At 38.8% G+C, this 19,835-nt stretch overlaps 1 protein-coding gene across 1 annotated transcript in view; it reads left to right on the top strand.

The window, feature by feature from the left end:
* LOC126175084 (transmembrane emp24 domain-containing protein bai) overlaps positions 1–19,381 on the top strand; it is a 42,124-nt gene extending 22,743 nt beyond the window's left edge. Inside the window, exons 4-5 of the mRNA XM_049921625.1 lie at positions 8,607–8,733; positions 18,833–19,381. Of these exons, the coding sequence (XP_049777582.1) occupies positions 8,607–8,733; positions 18,833–18,954 (249 nt within the window). The 3' untranslated portion in view covers positions 18,955–19,381. The remainder of the gene's footprint in view (positions 1–8,606; positions 8,734–18,832) is intronic.
* Positions 19,382–19,835: the final 454 nt, after the last annotated feature.

Raw genomic sequence — 19,835 nt, 5'->3', positions numbered from 1 at the left:
CTCCTTAATTTCTCGTACGCACATTGTACACTATTACACACCCTGACACTGTGCCTTTCTGTTCCCTTGCAGAATTTGCCTTGTGCTTCTTACAATCTTCTCGTTTTGTGACCAATCTCCCATGTATTGAATATCAACTGTATCACCCAGTGATGACTGGTGATCACTAAGTCTTCATGCTTGGCAAACAGCACTCCCCCTTCCAGATGCTGGTTTGATAACACTTCCACCCTGACAAAGATCAGTTGTCTCTCAATGAACCACAGCATTTCCCCTTCTGTGCATCTCATGTGCAGGCAGGAAAACCTATTACTTTCCACATCGTTAAATTCATTGCTGCTCCACAGCTGCTTATATTAATTACACTAAATCTATATCTAACCGCACAAAAAAATTAAATGACTATCTCCCAGGCCTTCTCCACACAGGTTCCTCATCACTTATTCATTCACAACCACTTGTTTCTTCCAATATCTTTCTTTTCACTCTCTGTTTGCGGTCCGCATCTCCTACCTGCAAAATAACTTCCAGACTCCCTTGAAAAGATTTCAGCCATCCTACATGCATGATTGTCATTCTTGTTGGCAAATGAATCTTGATATTTTCTGGCCCCTTATACTTTGCAGAAAAGTTCTTTGTTTTTCCTTCAGCGCATATGAAGTTAATAGCATCACTCATTGATCAAATTATTACTGTGGCGTTAGTGCCATACAGCCCACTGCTTCTTCCTGTTTCTTCAGCGGTCATGTATTTTCCCTCTCTACTGTACTCTAAATTTCCTTATTACACTGGCAAATTCCTTAACAGACTCTCCAGTCTTCCCATTATTTGTTTCCAATATGTCAAATGGTGATGGCATTTTACGACAGTATACTACTTTATATGGTGATAATCCTCATATGCTGTTTTGAGTTGTAGACAGAGACGATGTACTTTAGACATCCCAGTTGGTGTGATGTGCGTCAGTGTGGTATCTAAGCATCTTTCGAATTGTCCTCTGCACTCCTTCAGTTCTTCCCTTGACTTGTAGATGGAGAGGACTCGTCCTTAACTACTCCGCATTCAGTAATTTATGTTATTCCTTGAAAGATCTGACATGAAGTTCGATCCATGGTCTGCTATTATTGTTTCAGGCACTCCGAACTTCAGTTTGCAATTATTCACACGTGCAACAGTGACTGTTGCTACCTGCTGGTTTGGTATCGCAACTATTCATACGTTATCTTGAAAAATGATTGTGAGTAGGTATCTATTCCCTGCAGGTGTTTTATTGAATGGATCTAAAGCATCAAACCCCGGAAATTCGAATGCTGCTAATGCTTCAGGGAATCTCTGTGATGTTACATTTGCTTGACACAAATCTGCTCTCTGTGCACACTGGATGCAATTCAGCACATATTGATTTACAGCCATCTGTCTATTTCACCATCAGTACCTTTCTGCTATGCTTCTGTTGGTATATCTGCAACCTCCATGACCCACTAGTATGTGATTATGAGCTTCTTGTAGCGCTCTATACCTTAGCTTCGCTGGTACCATTACCAGTGGTCCCAACTTGGTTTTGCTGCATAGCAACCTATCCTGCATACAAAACTATGACTGCTTAAAATACTGCTTATGTTCGTCATCTGCTCTTGTGTAGTTTGCCATTCCTTATGCTCACTACCCCCAATTCATAATACTGCTAATTTTCTTACTTAAGCCCTCCTCATTTCTGTGTTTCTTCCGAGGTTTATGCGCAACTTTGAAATCAAATTCACTTACTCTTACTGCCCATTGCATCAACCTACTAGAAGGATTCTTTAGCCTCAACAACCATTTTAATGTCACATGATCTGTTAGTACTTTAAACCTTTTACCGTATAGATAACATTTTAAATATGTGATTCCATAAATAAGGCTTAACATCTCTTTCTCTGTTGTGCAATAATTTCGTTCTGCAGAATTTAGTTGTCTTGACGTGTAAGTTACCGGATGTTCTACACCTTCTACCTCTTGTGGCAACACACAGCTGAGTGCAGGGTTTGATGCATCACATGATAAAACAAATTACCTATTCAAATTGGGAAATACTGTATTAGACTCAATTTTAGTTTCTTTTAGATCCTCAAAAGCGTGCTTCACTCTTCTGACAACATAAATTTAGTACCCTTTTTTAACAACTGTGTCAACTGTCTGGCAATATCCGCAAATCCTTTTACAAACTGGCGGTAATAGTTTGCAACTCCCAAGAAAGACTGCAATTCTGGTACAGCAAATTCACACACAGCTCTAATTAATCTTGGGCCTGTCTTAAACCCATCTTTACTTATGATACGACCTAGGTATGCTACTCTTTCATCACAAAATTACACTATTCTGCACTCGGTATTACTTTCGCTGCTTTTAGCCTTAGGAATGTGCTGCTCCATATCACTCCGATAGACAATTATATCATCAAGATACATTAAGCATTGCCATGGTTTTAAATCTTTGATTACTCTGTACAACAATCTCTGGAATGTTGCAGGTGCATTTTTTAGGAATGTTGCAGGTGCATTTTTTAATTTGAATGGCATTCTTCTGAGTTGGTAGTGTCCCCAGGGTGCCAAAAATGCTGTTTTGTATCAATCCAGCAGTGCAACTGCTATCTGGTGATAACCACTCTTCAAACCCATTGTTGAAAAAATTTGCGTTGCTCTAATTATCAAAGGTTACTGTGATGTTTGGCAGAAGGTAAGCGTCCGTTATGGTTTTCGAAGTTAGATGCCTGTAATCATAGCAAAATCTGTATTTTTGTTTTCCATGTTTGGCATGATGACTATTCCAGCTTTCTTCAATTATTCCATCTTTCATCCGTTAATTGAAAAAATCCTCCAAAATTGGCTACAAGTATCTAGGTGTTCTGTATAGTTTGCAGTAAACTGGTGATTCATTTCCTGTTGGTATGCGGTGCTGTGTAATATGTGTAGCTCGTAATGGCCATTTTGGTAAAAATAAATTCTTAAATTCCAAAAGTAATTTTTCCATCCGTTCCCTATTGCTTCCCTCTAGGTGCTCCACTTTTTCTTTCAGTGGTGTCTGGCAATTGTCCATGTCTGAAATCCCTCGTGTCCGATTCTTCTGCCTCCAGGATAACCATACTAGTGATTAATAACCCCATTGTTAATCGTGTGTCCTCAGCACTAAAGTTAGTTATAAGAACAGGTACCTTGTTTTCACCCTTTATTTCTTGAACTCATCCAGTATCTCTTTTGAACTAAGCAACCCACCTGGTCAGATACTTCATTCACTTAGAACGGTTCCACCACACACAAAATTCCCATCGGCAAGCTAGACTCAACACTGATTGAAAGTGATTTCCCAGTACCCTTAGGAACAGAGGAACACAGTTGTGCAAATAGTCTTAGTGTGATCGTTCGCAGTTTGGTTTGTCTATCATGACACTCCCCTCACAACATCACTAACTGAAACATTATCCTGTCTAAGTCCACCCTATGTTGCTGAAGATAGATTATGACACAATGATGAGATAAGAACTCCAATCCTGGAATCACATCACTCACATGTTGCACAGTTTCTACACATTGTTTAAATTGGACCACATCCAGGCAATAGTCTGTGTCCACCAATCCTAATGATGTGATACCTTTATCCTCCATTCCACACAGTCTTGATTGTGGTGGTTCCCATTGCTTATATTTCACCAGATCACTACTGGCAACTGACACATGCACCCCTGTGTCCAATAACATCCTGCAATCCTTTTTTCCTACCATTCCTCTTATCACACAGTTTCATAGCATCCACTATTACTGGAAATGATCGTACATGGACTTGGGATTCCCGTCTGTGTTTAACACTTTATTCTTCCCTGGTCCTGTTCTTGTAAAACTATTACTTCCTCTTTATTCACATCACCCTGAGGCTGGTGACAGTGCCTCCTTAAATGCCCCGTTCATCCACACCTGAAACATTTTATACCAGCTGCAAATACTGTCCGTCTACCCTGCCTTCCAGTCGACAGATCGATATCTCTCTTTATAGCTAACTGCACTGCTGTACGCAAATCCATCTGACCCACTGTCTGTACACATCTTTCCATTTCCACATGCAATCCTTTTTTAATTATTAAGCACCCTCTGCTCAGCTCCTTGCAAAATAATTTCAGTGATTGCAGCATCCTGTCCTAATTCATAGGTACATCCATTAATTTTCCTTGTCCTATCCACAAATTGTTTCACAGTTCTGGGTTCTTCTTAGTTATTACCCCCCCCCCCCCCCAATTGTTCCCTGTGGTGTCTGGCACTATTGTGTTTTGTATATCTCTGAATTAACGGTTGTTTAAATCCTTTGGATGCCATGGCTTCCTTAAGAGCTTCTATATACTCTACATAAGTTTTAGCTCCCCATGTCAGTCTCAATTTTGCAACACTCAAGAATTCCTTATCAGACCAACCTTCCATCTCAGCCAGATTTCCAAGTTCCCCCACAAAGCCCTGCACGCCCTCGATTGCCTTACCAGAAAAAGGAGCATAAATCTACACCCTATTGTGACAATCGCAATTCTACCAACCTGCGCAGTTCTGTGTTATCCGCTGTTAATCATGCTACCTTTCCTAACAATATGTGTACTGCTTTCAGTTCTCACACGCCTTGCGTCTCTTCCCTTCTGTTGAAGCTTTGTCATTGATAACACTCGTTTTGAGAGCTAACATTCATAGGACAAGAAAACAAAATGCATTAACATAATTATTTTGTCTAATCGTGAGCCACCTCAACTTCAGACATTGCCTAGCCATATGCCTCTAACGATTTCGTGTATACAATTTTACTGGAACTGATTCTGTACGTGATACTGAGTGGCCCTCAAGATTACACTGAGCCCATCTAACAGTCACTAACCAGTCGTGACTTCCATTACCACTAAAACCAGATAAATCTGCTGCTTCTCTACTCGCAGTAAAATCTACTTTATAAAAGGCACGACCATCAGATTGTTTCTCCATGACCAAAATACAGTTAAAATTTGTGGGACTCAGTGTACCGTAGACTGCAGGTTCAGAAGTTGCTTTAAGAAGGCAATGTCAGTGATCTGACACTTATTAGGTGACCTTTTGAGAGTGAAATGAGACATCAGGGCAGCAGTATATTTGTTTAATTAACTTCTTGATTCTGGCCCTTGGCGTACATCAGGAAAAGCTTGGTGGAGGTGTGTAGTTGCCTCATGCAAAACAATAGATGTCCGGCATTGCTGACGGCACAAAGAGTGGGGCCAAACGTTGCGTCACTCAAATGCCACTGTCAGTGTTGTCTCCAGCTGCAACCATAATGACAGCATGGCAGTGCAGCTGACAATTCTGCAGGGGGTGGCCGTGACTTGCCTCCAGAGTGTGCGGCTCTGCTCTGGCGGCGGTTGCCTTTTGTGACTCAGGACAGGCTGTCCTGTTCTGTGATCGAACAGTGGACCCTGTACAGAATTCCAGGACATCACTTCGGGTGTCGCAGACTCGTGGTGCAGGCTGTGATACAGAGATGAAAATATTTTAGTACATGAATGAATGGCAGAGTACTTATATGCTCCAGACTATGTCTGTTTTGGGCTTAAGGCACGTAGTCAAACACTTGTGTGGTGGCAAGTGCAGAAAGGTTTTCATCCTTCCACTAGAGTACTGGAGCATCAGCCGTTGGTATACCGCCCCCAGCTGACTCTGCTTCGCAATACCTGTCAGTCGTGTTTTACTTCCCAACAAATAAAATACTTGTCTGTTTGCATGTGGCTCTGTTGCAAATCACTTCCCCTCTGGTGTACTTATTGATCGAATGTGTTAGATACTCTAAACAGGGAAAACATGTTACTTAGCCCTTGCATTCACCATACCGACCTTGGACATAATCATACTTTTGAATGGTGGCATTTTTATTGTGGCACACTCATAATGGTATGTCCCTCAAACTATTACAGCCCATCTACTATTCACCATAGTTGCAAGACCATTGGGATGATAGGCTGCTATCATGTATAAAGATGGTAAAAAGCATTGTAACACTGCACTGATCGGGCCACATTACATGTTTCCACTGGTTTATAAACAAGATTTTGTGCTTCTTGTTCCACTGGAGTCTCTGCAATTATGTAGTTTACCAGAGATTGGCAATAGCAGTACAACTGTGGAAGTTTTAAGTATGCAGTTCCAGTACCAGTCTTTTTATTTGGTGTGTTATATACATATAGATATGACACACCAAATAGCAGATGTGCTGGTGACTGTCCACACTTCCACGGCTGTAACAGTAAAAGGAAAGTTGAAATGCACAGTATTGCTGGGGAAGAAGATAAGTTACAATTTCTATTAATATGTTTAGTCCAGTGCATTCATATTATTTGGCTCAACTTCTGCCAGGCATTGTTGTGCACAGAGGTGTAGAACATTAAACATCTCTTAAATGGTATGACCTGCAGAACATTGTAGTATGTAGTTGGTAAATAAGATGCAGATAGCATCAAGAGTGTGTGACGAGAAAAAAAATTGAGTTAAAGGTATGGGGAAACTGGATTGATAAAGGATAAACTAGATGAGGTGAATGATAGTATGCACTTGTGAACTGGGAATTTGATACTCTGGGAGGCCGTTTAATAATAATAATAATAATAATAATAATAATAATAATAATGCAACCTTCAGAAGTAAGATGTTGGAGTGCAGTTTTGCAATTTTAAGACATGCATAACATAAGAAAGTAAATAAAAGTTAAGCTTTCAGAGGTGAAAGCTATACAGATCAGATTACTTCCAAAGGTGTAACCAGTGATTAAAGTAATCAGACATGGGTGAAAAGTATATAATGGCTACAAAAAGATACTAACTCAAGGATGAAATTTGATGGGAAGATATTAAAAAAATGTAAAAGGTAGTGGGTATGAAATGTCAGAAATATAAACAAAAGTGTGGTAAACAGTACTTATAAATTAATAGTAGTAATAATAAATTAATATCCCACTGTATTTTCCATAGGATAATCATTTCTAGCACTAAGAATGACCCATTTATATGAATGGTGGGCTCCATGTGGTTCACAAGTTGTGCAGCGACTGTAAACCATAAAAATACGAAATAAGCAGCAACCAGTCGCAAAATCATGTTTTCTTTATTTACTTTTGCAAATCGATTTTAGCTGATTAACAGCCATCATTGGTGCTACAAATACAAGTATAAAGATAATTAATAACAGTGACCAAATGAATAAATGTACATAAAGCAATGTAAAACCAGTTAAATGTATATAGATGCATTAAACCATTTAAAATGCACATACAAATTTACCTTGCAACGAATATGTGCCCTGACTAATAACACTGTCTTAAGCAGAGGTCAAACATAAAGTGATACATCGAGAATTGACTATGAAAACGAGAAATCATAAGGGGGCACTGCAAAGCAAACCCGCCCTCTATGCGAAAAGATACAGCTAAAATAAAATAAAAATGATAAGAAGAACTGACATACAAAGTGAGGTAAAATATAATGATAAAATACTGAAATGTTTACAAAAAATGGATATATTGACAAAGATTTTGTCAACCACATAGTACAGTTATATACGCCAAAAAACGATTGTACAAATTTGTAAAAAAGGAACAAACATAGGTGAGAAGCACACTATAGAAAAAATTTTAAAATACTTTTTAAAAAATTTTAAAATTATTTATCATATTATCAAAGAGCAAAAGTTAATCATAATGCCAAAACGTAAAACAAGTTTTCGCATCCATCTAGCGTACAGTTAATGATATTCAAGAAGATCGGATATTTATTTTTTAATTATTTATTTATTTTTTTGCAATGTGGCTCCATCTGCCGGAAAAAAATCCAATCCTCCTGAATATGTTCGTTCCTTTTTTACTAATTTGTACAATCGCTTTTTGGTGTTTATAACTGTACTATGTGGTTGACAAAATATTTGTCAATATATCCATTTTTTGTAAATATTTCAGTATTTTATCATTATATTTTACCTCACTTTGTATGTCATTTCTTCTTCTTCTCTTTTTTTATTGTAGCTGTATCTTTTCACATAGAGGGCGTTTTTGCTTTGCAGTGCCCCTTTATGATTTCTCGTTGTCGTAGTCAATTCTTGATGTATCACTTTATGTTTGACCTCTGCTTAAGACAGTGTTACTACTCAGGGCACATATTCGTTGAAAGGTACATTTGTATGTGCATTTTAAATGGTTTAATGCACCTATATACATTTAATTGGTTTTACGTTGCTTTATGTACATTGATTCATTTGGTCACTGTTATTTATTTTTATTCTTGTATTTGTAGCACTGATGATGGCTGTTAATCAGTTGAAATAGATTTGAAAAGTAAATAAAGAAAACATGACCTTGCGACTGGTTGCTGCTTATTTGGTAACCCATTTATATGTAATGTATGTAAATCACTTTGTTGGTCTTGAGCCTGTGCCATTGAAATGAATATACATTCCTTTCGTAGGTGTCACAATTTCATACATTATGTATGAGGACTATTTAACTGGCTAGAGAACATGTATGGCAAATGTTATTTACAGGATTTCTATACTTTTGCAAGTATTTTAGCAAACCCTTAACTTTCATTTCAGATTGGAGAAGCAGCTAAACTCAAACCTCTAGAGGTAGAATTAAAGCGCCTTGAAGATTTATCTGATGCTATTGTTAAAGACTTCTCTCTTATGAGGAAGCGGGAAGAAGAAATGAGAGATACAAATGGTATGGATCAATATAATTTAAAGCATTTTTGATTTGGAAAGTATTTTTCAGTCCTGGCTTGAAGGTCACTCTCAAATTCTTTTTCTTTTTACAAGGTGTACAACTTTGCTTCCGCCGTTTTTTCCCCAACATTTGAGGCTTTAATGAAACAAATTGGTTACACATATATCATTCAAAGTATTTTCCATCACTGGCCACTACTTTCTCCCGTCTTTTGGGCAGCGTACGAATCCAGCGTCAAAAAAATTGTTCATCTTTTGAAGCAATTCACAAATCGATCCACTTTGAGACATCCTCATGAGATCGGAAGTGTTGGTCAGCCAGGCCATGCGCCATTGATATAAACAGGTTATAGTCAGAGGGAGCAATGCATGGAGAATACCATGGGTGGGGTAGGACTTCCCATTTTAACGTTTCTAAGTACATTTTGACCTCTTTTTGCAACATGAGGTCGAGCATTGTAATGCTGCAAAATAACTTTATCATGCCTCTCGCTGTATTGCCGCTGTTTGTATTTTAATGATCTGCTCAAACACATTAATTGCATTCAATAATGAGCACCTGTAATTGTTTCACTTGGTTTTAACAGCTCATAGTACACAACGGTGTGCTGGTCCCACCAAATGCAGAGCATGATGTTGGAGCTGTGAATATTCAGTTTGGCCATCGACGTGGAAGCATGGCCGGGATATCCCCATGATATTAAGCATTTACGGTTATGGTAATGAACCCATTTTTCGTCCCCGGTCACAATGCAGAAATCCCTTCTATTTTTGCCTCTGAAGCAACTATCCACAAACACACAAACGCCATTCAACATCTCTTGGTGTCAGCTCACACAGGACCAAAGTTCCTTTTTTCTGAATTAAAAAATCCAAGCTAACTGCATGACATCTGCAATCTGTTTCTTTTGGCCGCTGCTTACCGTTGTTGCTACCTATCGGCAAATGCCGGAAGCAAAGTTGTACACCTTGTATTTGTGTGTTTCATTCTACAGTGAATTATTACTTATTTGGGAATAATTATGTTTAAAGGTAATTTGTAGCTGCAGAGGTTATTAAAACAAATTTAACAGATGATGTCTTTTAGTAGGTGACAACTTAAATCACCCACTATTGTGGGACACACATTATTTGCAAGTACATAAAGTGACTTTATTTTTCTTGGTTAGCACTAAATAGATTCCCACTTTTCCTAGAACGCCTTGTGGCAGATGTTCACGTCATTCTCGCATGATATTTCAATACCGTGCTTTGCTGTCTTCTTCAGGTGCTACCTGAGACTGGTCCTTGGGTCGATAGAGTCCAGTATTTATGCCTGGAAGGAGCTGGGCATTTCCCAATCGGTCCGCGCCAAATCGAGTGTTCCGTCTGTAGTCGGCGCCCGCCAGACTCTGCTTCAATGGACCCCTCCACTCGCTAATGTTCCGACTGCCGTCCACGGCCGTTTCGGCTGTCCTCAACGGCTGTGGTCGTCGTCTGAGGTGAGGTGTGTCAGACCCGATCTGTGATGTTGGGTACTCTGTATCACGACTGTTACTATGATTTCCACTTCTGTTTCGTGCTGGGCACTCCATAATCAGTCCACGCCACGTCGTACGTTCCGTCTGCGGTCCACGCTCGCCAGACGCAGCTACATTGGCCCTTTCTGATCGCCGGTGTTCCAACCGCCATCCGCGCCTGGTCTGGCCGTCTTCTGAAGTCGAGTTCATGATCTGGGGTGTGTCAAACATGGTCTCTAATGTCCGACACCTTGTCTCACGGCTGTTCTCTTGGTCTCCACTTGTATTTCTTGTAGAATCCCGGAGTGTCCTGCATTGAGTTTCCACAAGCTCAAGCGCTGGATTCCAGGCAGTGCTGATTTGGTATCCTGCGTCACGGTTGATTAGATTGTTTGTGACCTTAATCTCAATGGCTTCTTTAATGACACTGTCCCAAAATCTTGAGGTCTATGTCACAATCTTGGTGTCATTGTAATCCATTGAATGACCAAGTTCCAGACAATGCTCTGCTATGGCTGATTTAGTTGCCTGTCTGAGTCTGGTATGTCTCTGGTGTATGTCGCTGGTATTCACAACATATCATGCCAGTGTGGGATGTCATACATTGGCCAGACCACCAGACTATGGACATCAGGTGTAAAGAACACCAGAGACGTACCAGACTCAGACAGGCAACTAAATCAGCCAAAGCAGAGTATTATCTGGAACTTGGTCATTCAATGGATTACAATGACACCAAGATTGGACACAGACCTCAAGATTTTGGGACAGTGTCATTAAAGAAGCCATTGAGATTAAGGTCACAGACAGTCTAATCAACTGTGACTTGGGATACCAAATCAGCACTGCCTGGAATCCAGCGCTTGAGCTTGTGGAAACTCAACGCAGGACCCTCCGGGATTCTACAAGAAATAGAAGTGGAGACCGAGAGAACAGCTGCGAGACAAGGTTTGACACACCCCCGATCATGAACTCAACTTCAGAAGATGGCCAGGCCGGGCGCGGATGGTGCTCTGAACACCGGCGACCAGAGAGGGCGCGGACCGCAGACGGAACATACGACGCGATGCGAACTGGTTACGGAGTGCCCAGCATGAAACAGAAGTGGAAATCATAGTAACAGTCATGATACAGAGTACCCAACATCTCAGATCGGGTCTGACACACCTCAGATGACGACCACAACCGTTGAGGATGGCTAAAACAGCCACAGACGGCAGTCGGAACATTCACGACTGGAGGGGTCCATTGAAGCAGAGTCTGGCGGGCGCCGACCACAGACAGAACACTCGACTCGGCGCGGTCCGATTAGGGAACGCCCAATTCCTTCCAGGCATAAATACTGGACTCTATCGACCCAAGGACCAGTCTCAGGTAGCACCTGAAGAAGACAGCGAGGCACGCTGTTGAAATATCATGCGAGAATGATGTGAACATCCGGCTGGATTCCTGAATGGCGAAGATGTCAACAGATTGCCGGGAAAGCGTGAAGAATTACAACCCAGATCACGTCTCTTACGTGATCTGGGCTGGTATGACAGATTTTTGCTGTCATAAATATGTCAGGGCTTAGAAATATTGATCAGTTCCTAAGCAATAAATGTGTTGCATGCTTGTGATATTGTACACATTTTTATAAAGGTAAGTGTGAAGTCCAGTAAATAAAAATCTGCCCAAAATTTAAATTACTGTTGAAAGCGCTTTTCAATTACATATATTATGATTGGAGAAATAATTGATTGGTAGAAAAGCCGCTGTGCTTTAATTTGTGCAAAAACATACACGTGGAAGTGCTCCATTGCCCTTGCGCGCTGACAAATTAGCGTGCTGTATCATAATTCTTCTATATGATACTCCTGAGCATTTTCATATTGTAACTCATCCACTGTGCTGATTATTTAAAAAAAAAAAAATCATTGTCGTAATAAAGAGCAAATTAACTAGCTAAACTAAAGATGTGTGAGGGTGGACTTATAATTCTGCTTAATTTATTAATTTAATGGTAACTTTCCAACTGATGATATGTTTTTTGCAATACGACTTTTCAGCTGAAACAAGTTTTCGGTAGCTATCATTGGTGGTTCACATATGTTAGCTAATTTTGTGTAGATAAAATTAACATGTTTATTGTGTAGTGATTGTATGTTGTTACAGTTCTCATTGGACTGCTGTATTGGTTTTTAACATACACTGGAAACCTCATAGAGTGGTTTTTTTTTTTTTTTTTTTTTTTTTTTAATTATTATTTGAACAGTTGTTGATACAATTCGTGATATTGTGATGGAAGACAGTTGCAGTGAGAGTGTTGAAATGACAGTCATGTAATATGAATGGTAACATAATATCCTGAATGAAATTACATCAATGAAAAACCAGAATGTGTGATGTGATTGTAAGTGTGCAAGAGAGGATATTTGAGAATCAACTCTGGAAAAAACTGAAATTTCTTTTTTGTATCATTATTTGGCTGCAGGTGAAATGGAGCTTTGTATTTATGACTAATATTAAAGGACCTTTTATGTAATGAATTGAAGCAAAAGTGCAAAGATTTACTTCCAAACATGGCTTTGCACCAGGCCAGTACTAAAAGCGTAGTCTAAATGACTCTCGATGAGGTGGCCGATGAAGAGCTAAATAGATAGAAATGTAAAGCGGGTATTACACAACTATCTGCCGTGAACAGTACTGGTCTAGCGCGACAGCCATCTGGTGGTAGATATGTTGAAACTACGAAAATTAGCAGACACATTGTCCACGTGCCAAAATAGAGTGTTCTAAACTGCCATCAATCCCCACTTGCGCAGTAGGCAGCGATAGCTCATTTATGTGCAGAAGGGTGTACCATAGTGCTTTCTGCTTGTTGTGTGGTTATTGTTAGGAGGGTAGTGGCTAATTACAGATTTTCATGTTGGAGATTTTTCTGGTTGGGATCTTCCACATTTTGTTCTTCAGTAAGAAGGTTTCATAAATGCAGGAAAGAATCTTTTGATAGTTTCGTATTCTAGAAATCAAGTAGAGCAAAGAGGTGTTAAGCGTCTTAAATCAAGCATACAGCGAGGAAAGGTGTGTGTATGACCCACTGTATCATAATAACGTAGTCGGAATCGTTTATTTCTGAGTAATATGTATATAACGTTATACGGTGATTTTTGATTTGTATCGTAATGCCTTAGTTCACGAAAGTTCAGGTTTGATTTGATTGCATCTCTTCCTTGATTTCAGCATGCCAGAAAAGAGAAACTGGCAGTGAAAGGGAGAAAGTCCTTGCAGTTTGGCCCAGTGAAACAGACAAAGACTTCAAAACTCTGAGTGGCACATATCTGTAGTCCAAATTTGGGAAAATAACACAAGTACACCTTTAAGTATTGGTCCTTTAAAGTGTTGCAAATTGCAGTGCATGTATCCACAACTACTTTTGAAATGGCGGGCTGTGCCTAAAAGCCAGACTCTTTAAGATTACCCAGTTGCCATGAAACGTAATGTTACATCCAGCCTGCAACTTAACAGAGCATTTACCGGTAGTTTATTCATGATATAGGCTGGTATAATCATATGATTTAATTCATACTTTTGAGAATGTGAGACAGCCTCTGTCATGACTGTGTCACACTTGCTAATTCCATCTTCTATCACAGACAACAGCTTCTCCAAACAGGCCACATCCATCCTCACGAAGCTCCGAAATTCATGCGGATCTTAGAGCCTCAGTTCTTTCATCTGCAATGAATATAATACCCTGCCTTTGTCCCTTCTTTACAGCCAGGATCAAACTCAACATCATCTGGCTTTTTGTTTTCGTCATCGCCCTGCCCTAATCCAAAGATTGTCACTACCACGACAATAGCTTCAAAAACAAGTGGTCCTCTGTGTGCAAAATATTGTATAAATACATACACATGTGTAAGAAAGTGTCATAATATAAAACTAACTGTTGAGTTTGTAATTCAGAACAGTAGTAACCTACATAAGAGAATAAAGATTACTTAATAAACAATAATAATAAACATTTTCTTATGAAATAGGAACCTTGAGTCACATAAATAATTTGAACGGATGACGTTTCAATATGTCACACAGTCCCCTTGTGTTTCGTGCGGTAGAATGAACGACTTTACAATAGATCAGACAGTTCTGTTCGCGTTTTGTGCATCATCACTGTCTACTGCACATGCGTGCCAGGTATATCCCGCGTGGATGGTGGAATAGGTCTACGTGAACCGGCCTGTAGTTACAGGTATGCAAGCTAGGGGTTCTGGAGCATAGGTCTACGGGTTAGGCGCATTGTGTAATACGGGCTTAATGACAGTGACTAATGATATTGACCAATTTTCACTTATTAACAATGTCAGCCATCAGACAGCACCAATTGATGTGTGTAACGTGTTCTATGAATAAGGTGATTCCACACTGTCAACATTTCACCAATCATTACTTTCATGGTATCCCAGCATTCCTAGACTTAGATGTCCGAAACACGATGTTATCTGCTTGCTACAGCTGACAAGCAGCAAGAAATCTCTCAATACATGAGATTAACACGATGTTCAACGTTTTTAGATTCTTCTGCTTCATCCATCTTACCAAAAGTTTTCTACACTTGCTCACATGTGCCTGAGAAGGTCTTTAAAATAGCTGCATACTCTTGTTGTTTCAAAATTTTTGCCTAATTCTGTTTCCTGATTAAAAAGACACATTGCTTGGCGGGCCATGGGGGTGGATAATTTTGTTACATGAAGAGGTTATCATGCTGTCAGTGCAGAAATGTAGACAAATTTCTTTTCCAAGGAATACAAAAAAATTAGTTTTAGTAGATCAGATATATTGAGCCTATCAGATTCGATTGACATGTTTTGTAATTAAAATGTTGTTTACAATTTTTTGCCAAATCTGTAAATCCATCCTCCTGTATGGTCATTTGGGATAAGTGATTTCTGTAAGAGCATCACAAAATATAGTCATCTTGATCCTTATTCTCATGCCATTTAAGTTGTTTGCAGTTTATCAAAAGTACAAAGGTACACTCTTAGGTAACTTGATATGTGGAAAGTTCAGTGCCTACATGACACAGGAGATAAGAATGTACAGTGGAACTTCATTTATCTGGCCCTCATTAATCTGGATCTGAAATTCATCTGTCCTGTTTATAGAAACTACAGTAACTGTACAGTATTGGATATTTCGGAAGTAATAATGGCAACAGTTGATGATGAATAGACACTGGATTACATGCATTTGCATATTTGGCTGCTTTTCACCAGTTATTGCATATTTTAACTAAAAACTTGTGACTAAGCATATTTTCGCTCTGTTTACAATATTTTAAAAATTTAGGTGGGCGGTCTCTAGTTCGATCTAGTTTTGATCTCACAGATTTACCACAACCTAGAACTGCGTGCAGTCACTAACCGAGAGGCCACTGCCCAGCGAAAACATTACAGAAGAGGAACAGGAACAGCCAGACAGTCAGTGCTTCTGCACCCATGCCCCTGGTTAATACACTCAGCTGTGATACCATACACATCGGCAACAATTAAGTTAAACTACACAAGCTTTGAGTCACACGTCCATTGTTTCAGTTTAGCTTTCTATTTACTTGTACACAGTTGAACGTATTTACGACGTGTAGTGTGTAATGTGTTGTGCGCCATGCCACCCGAAAAAGAATGTCGTTTCGTGGATAGCTGACCATGTGGGAATGTTGACTGAACTGTTTTACATTGTGAAGTTTCTAATAGACCAGAATGTCAAGACAAGTCTTCATATCGCAGGAATGCAGAAGAAAGGCCTAAGAAAACAACTTCTGACAACAGCAATTTGCAGTAGCAGGGATTTGTCCAAAGGTAACCAAAAAAAAGTCAGTTTAACACGGATCTATGTGAAGTATTCATTTGCAAGCAATATTCCTCTTCACAAACTTACGAACCCTGTCCTCAAAGGCTTCCTGTGCAAATGTTGCTTAAATAAAAATATACCAGATGAATCAACATTGCATAAAAATTACATACCGACAGTTTACATAAATGTTCTGAAAGAAATACGCAATGAACTCAAGGACAGCATTATCTGGATTTCAGTTGATGAAACTTCACACACTTGTGGCTGTTACATTGCAAATGTATTTGTTGGTGCTTTAAAAGATGAGCCTTCTTCCTATTCAGCGGCCTGCAAAGAACTTGAAAAAGTAAATCATTCTGCGATCGCCAGATTTGTGAATGAGGGCATTAGAAAAATATTTCCAGAATCATCTGCAGATAATAGGGTGTTCGTGTTTATTTCAGTTGCACCTCTGTATATGATCACAGCAGGAAAATCCCTTTGAGTATTTTATCCCAATTTGATTCATGTGCTGTACTTTGCTCATGGAGTACATCACCTTGCTGAAGAAGTATGTTCCACGTTTGTGAATGTAAACAAACTGATTTCATCAACAAAGAGAGTGTTTCTGAAGGCTCCTGTCCGCATCAAAACCTACAAAGAAAAACTACCAAATGTTACCTTCCGAACCAGTGGTAACTCGTCGGGGTACCTGGGTCGAAGCTGTGTTTTACAATGAACATTTCAAGGCCTTCAGAGCGGTAGTAAATGACTTCAATAGTGCAGAGGCCTTGGCAGTTTGCCAGTGCAAGAAAGCTTTTAATGACATTGCTGTGATTAGCACTCATTTTCCCATGTACCTGCAAGTATTAAAAAGCTTGAAACTCAGGGTTTGGCATCGAATGAATCTATTCAGTTAATGAATAAAACTATTCTAGTGAACTCCCCATTGCCAGAAATATTCCCAAGAAAACTTGAAGAAAAGTTTGAAAACATTTTAAACAATAACCCAGGCTTTGAAGCCTTGTGCCAAATTGATAGTTGTATTAATGGGACAGGTGAACTTTCACCAGAAACAATGAATGCCAACATAACACCCGAATTCAAATACTGCCCAGTTACCTCAGTTGATGTAGAATGGTCATTTTGTGCTTACAAAAATGTTTTGAGTGATCAAAGACAAAATCTCACTACTGAACATTTGGGACAGTACTTGGTCGTTTGTTTACAATAGTAGAAAAATGTAAAATAAATTGTAAATAATGCTTTGGTCTAATTGTATAAATTAATAGTTAATGCTGTTAAAAAAATTCATGATTGTATGTTGTTTTTTAAATAAAATATTACAGAGTTTTTGAGCATGCCCTTCTGCATGTGATATATCTCGAAGTTGCTGCTTTACATATCAATTGTTTAGCTGCAACTCACTTGCATCGCATCTGCTTGTTACCAACAACAATAGCAAAGAAGGAACAATTCTTGAAACACGGTGTGCATCCCTGATTTGCAAATTTTTAAAAAATAACCCCAGAAAGTCCCTCTTCCTAAACTTCAGAAAATTATATCAGCATTCTAAATGTACCGATCTTTTGCATGTCCAGCACTCTTCCTCATAATTGATATGTACAGGTCCGACTTTGAGATATAATGCATGCAATAACTGCCATGTTTTTCTATTATTTGATCTTGCATATTTCGGCACTTTTCATGCATTTTTAAGCATATTTCATGCATATTTTAAAGTTTTTATGATGCATGTAACCCGGTCTCTAATGATGACAATCTTTAGGTTTAAATTCAACCTATTGCCATACACAGATCCTGGTACAGTGTCGGTCAGTAAGTTAACATTGAATTGTGCGGTACTGTATTATTGCCTTTGTTCATTGCAAGTGTAAAACAACATCAAAGAGACAAAAAGTTGGTAGTGCCCATGGATGAAAAGATACTCTGCATAGAAAGGATGGAGTAGTATTCTTTAAAAGCATTGCTGCCGAATTTGGTACTGTAACTTCAGTGATTAATCTATGACCAGTCTTTTGTAAGTCCACTATACAATTTGTACATTTAATAGTAAACAAATTCAACTGAACTACTTGACCATAAACCTATGAATCTAGCTCAGCAGAAAGTTGCTGATTATGTCAATGTATAAAACTGTTTTTTCTTCAATATATGCTTAAAATGTGTGTTAAAATTATATGTAATTAGTGTGTTTGCATGACAGTGGGTGTGTTTATGGCACTTAAACAATGTCGTCTCTCTCTCCCTCCCTCCCACCCACACACACACACACACACACACACACACACACACACACACACAAAATCACTCTGTCTTCCTCTCACCCTTACCCTTCCTTCCCTTCCCCCATCTGTATAGAATTTAGTTCCTCTTATTTAACCTGTTGTGAAGTGTGACTTTATTTGAAGAATATGAGTAAGAAATGTTTTGATTGTCCTGTAGAAAGCAGTTAATAAAAAACAATAAGTTAATTTATTTCATCAGAACCCACAGAATTCCCTACAAATAGAATTACACTGTAAATTCTTGCAATTTGCACAATGAAAGCACATTGGGTATGAAAGAAAAAAAAAAATAATAAATTTTCCTGATATGATCAGGACAGCAAACAACATAGGATGCTGTCACGTTTACTGTATGCCATAGACATTGTAACTGGATTTAGAGTTTTGTTACTTTGCTCTGCTGTTGTCAGTGTCTGAATATTTTGCTTTTTATGTTTTGGTGGTATTATTAAGAAGCACGTCTTTTCTTTTGCAGAATCAACAAATAGCAGAGTCCTGTACTTCAGCATTTTCAGTATGTGCTGTCTTTTGGGTTTGGCGACATGGCAGGTTTTGTACCTACGAAGATTTTTCAAAGCCAAGAAACTTATTGAATAATTGTCGTCATTGGTGATTTGGTGTAAATTAACCATAGTGGCTTTGCAATCCTCATGTCTGCTGTTTCTCACTACAGCAGGTGAAGAACTCTGGCAGCACATGAACTTGAGTTGTTTGTGAATTTGATGTGACACGTCATCCATGTGAGTTGAATTGCATTGGACTGTGTGACTTCTTTTAATTGTTTGTTTCGTTTCACTGTGTTGTGCGGATGAATTGTATGATTGCATTGTCACAAGTTGTTACTTACTCGACTGTAAATGTATTTGACAAAACATTCTTCAGAACTTGTGAACCTCATTATCTGTGCTGTCTTAAAAGCTGTTTTGTACAAAAGAACTGAAATTTACAATATTTGTTACAGTGCACATTTTCTTAAAATGTTTGTAACATGCTGTAAATTATTAAAAAATATTTATTTAAGATATTTCGATTTTCTCCATCCTGGAGGTTTACGCACAGTAGTACGAGCATAAGTTATGTACAGTAATTGCTTTGCTGAAGAGACTCTTAGTAACGAGACTGATTAGTAAAAAAATGAGCACATGCATTTGATGTCAGAGATTAGAAGTAAGTCAGCTTATGTAAAAGTAGGGTGGCAGATTATGTCAGGTTACTATATTTGAATTGTGCCTTGGCTGAAGAAACTACTAAAGAACAAGAGAGGTGTTATGCATTTACTGTTAAAACCATTTGCATTTCAGGAAATCGAGCTACGCACTATGTCTTCCCATACATATCTCATGAAATCACCAGCTGGCAAAATGAAGAAATTTGATCTTATATAAAGGCTTAGCAATAGTCTTGCTCCATGCGCACCATTTGTGAATTGAACATGAAGGCAGACTATTTAGTTGCACAGTGTATTGTCATCCACTTTT

The sequence above is a fragment of the Schistocerca cancellata genome, chromosome 1, assembly GCF_023864275.1.
Source record: "Schistocerca cancellata isolate TAMUIC-IGC-003103 chromosome 1, iqSchCanc2.1, whole genome shotgun sequence".
Taxonomy (NCBI): domain Eukaryota; kingdom Metazoa; phylum Arthropoda; class Insecta; order Orthoptera; family Acrididae; genus Schistocerca; species Schistocerca cancellata.
Note: the sequence above shows the minus strand (reverse complement) of the source record. Positions and strands in the feature narration are given on the sequence as shown.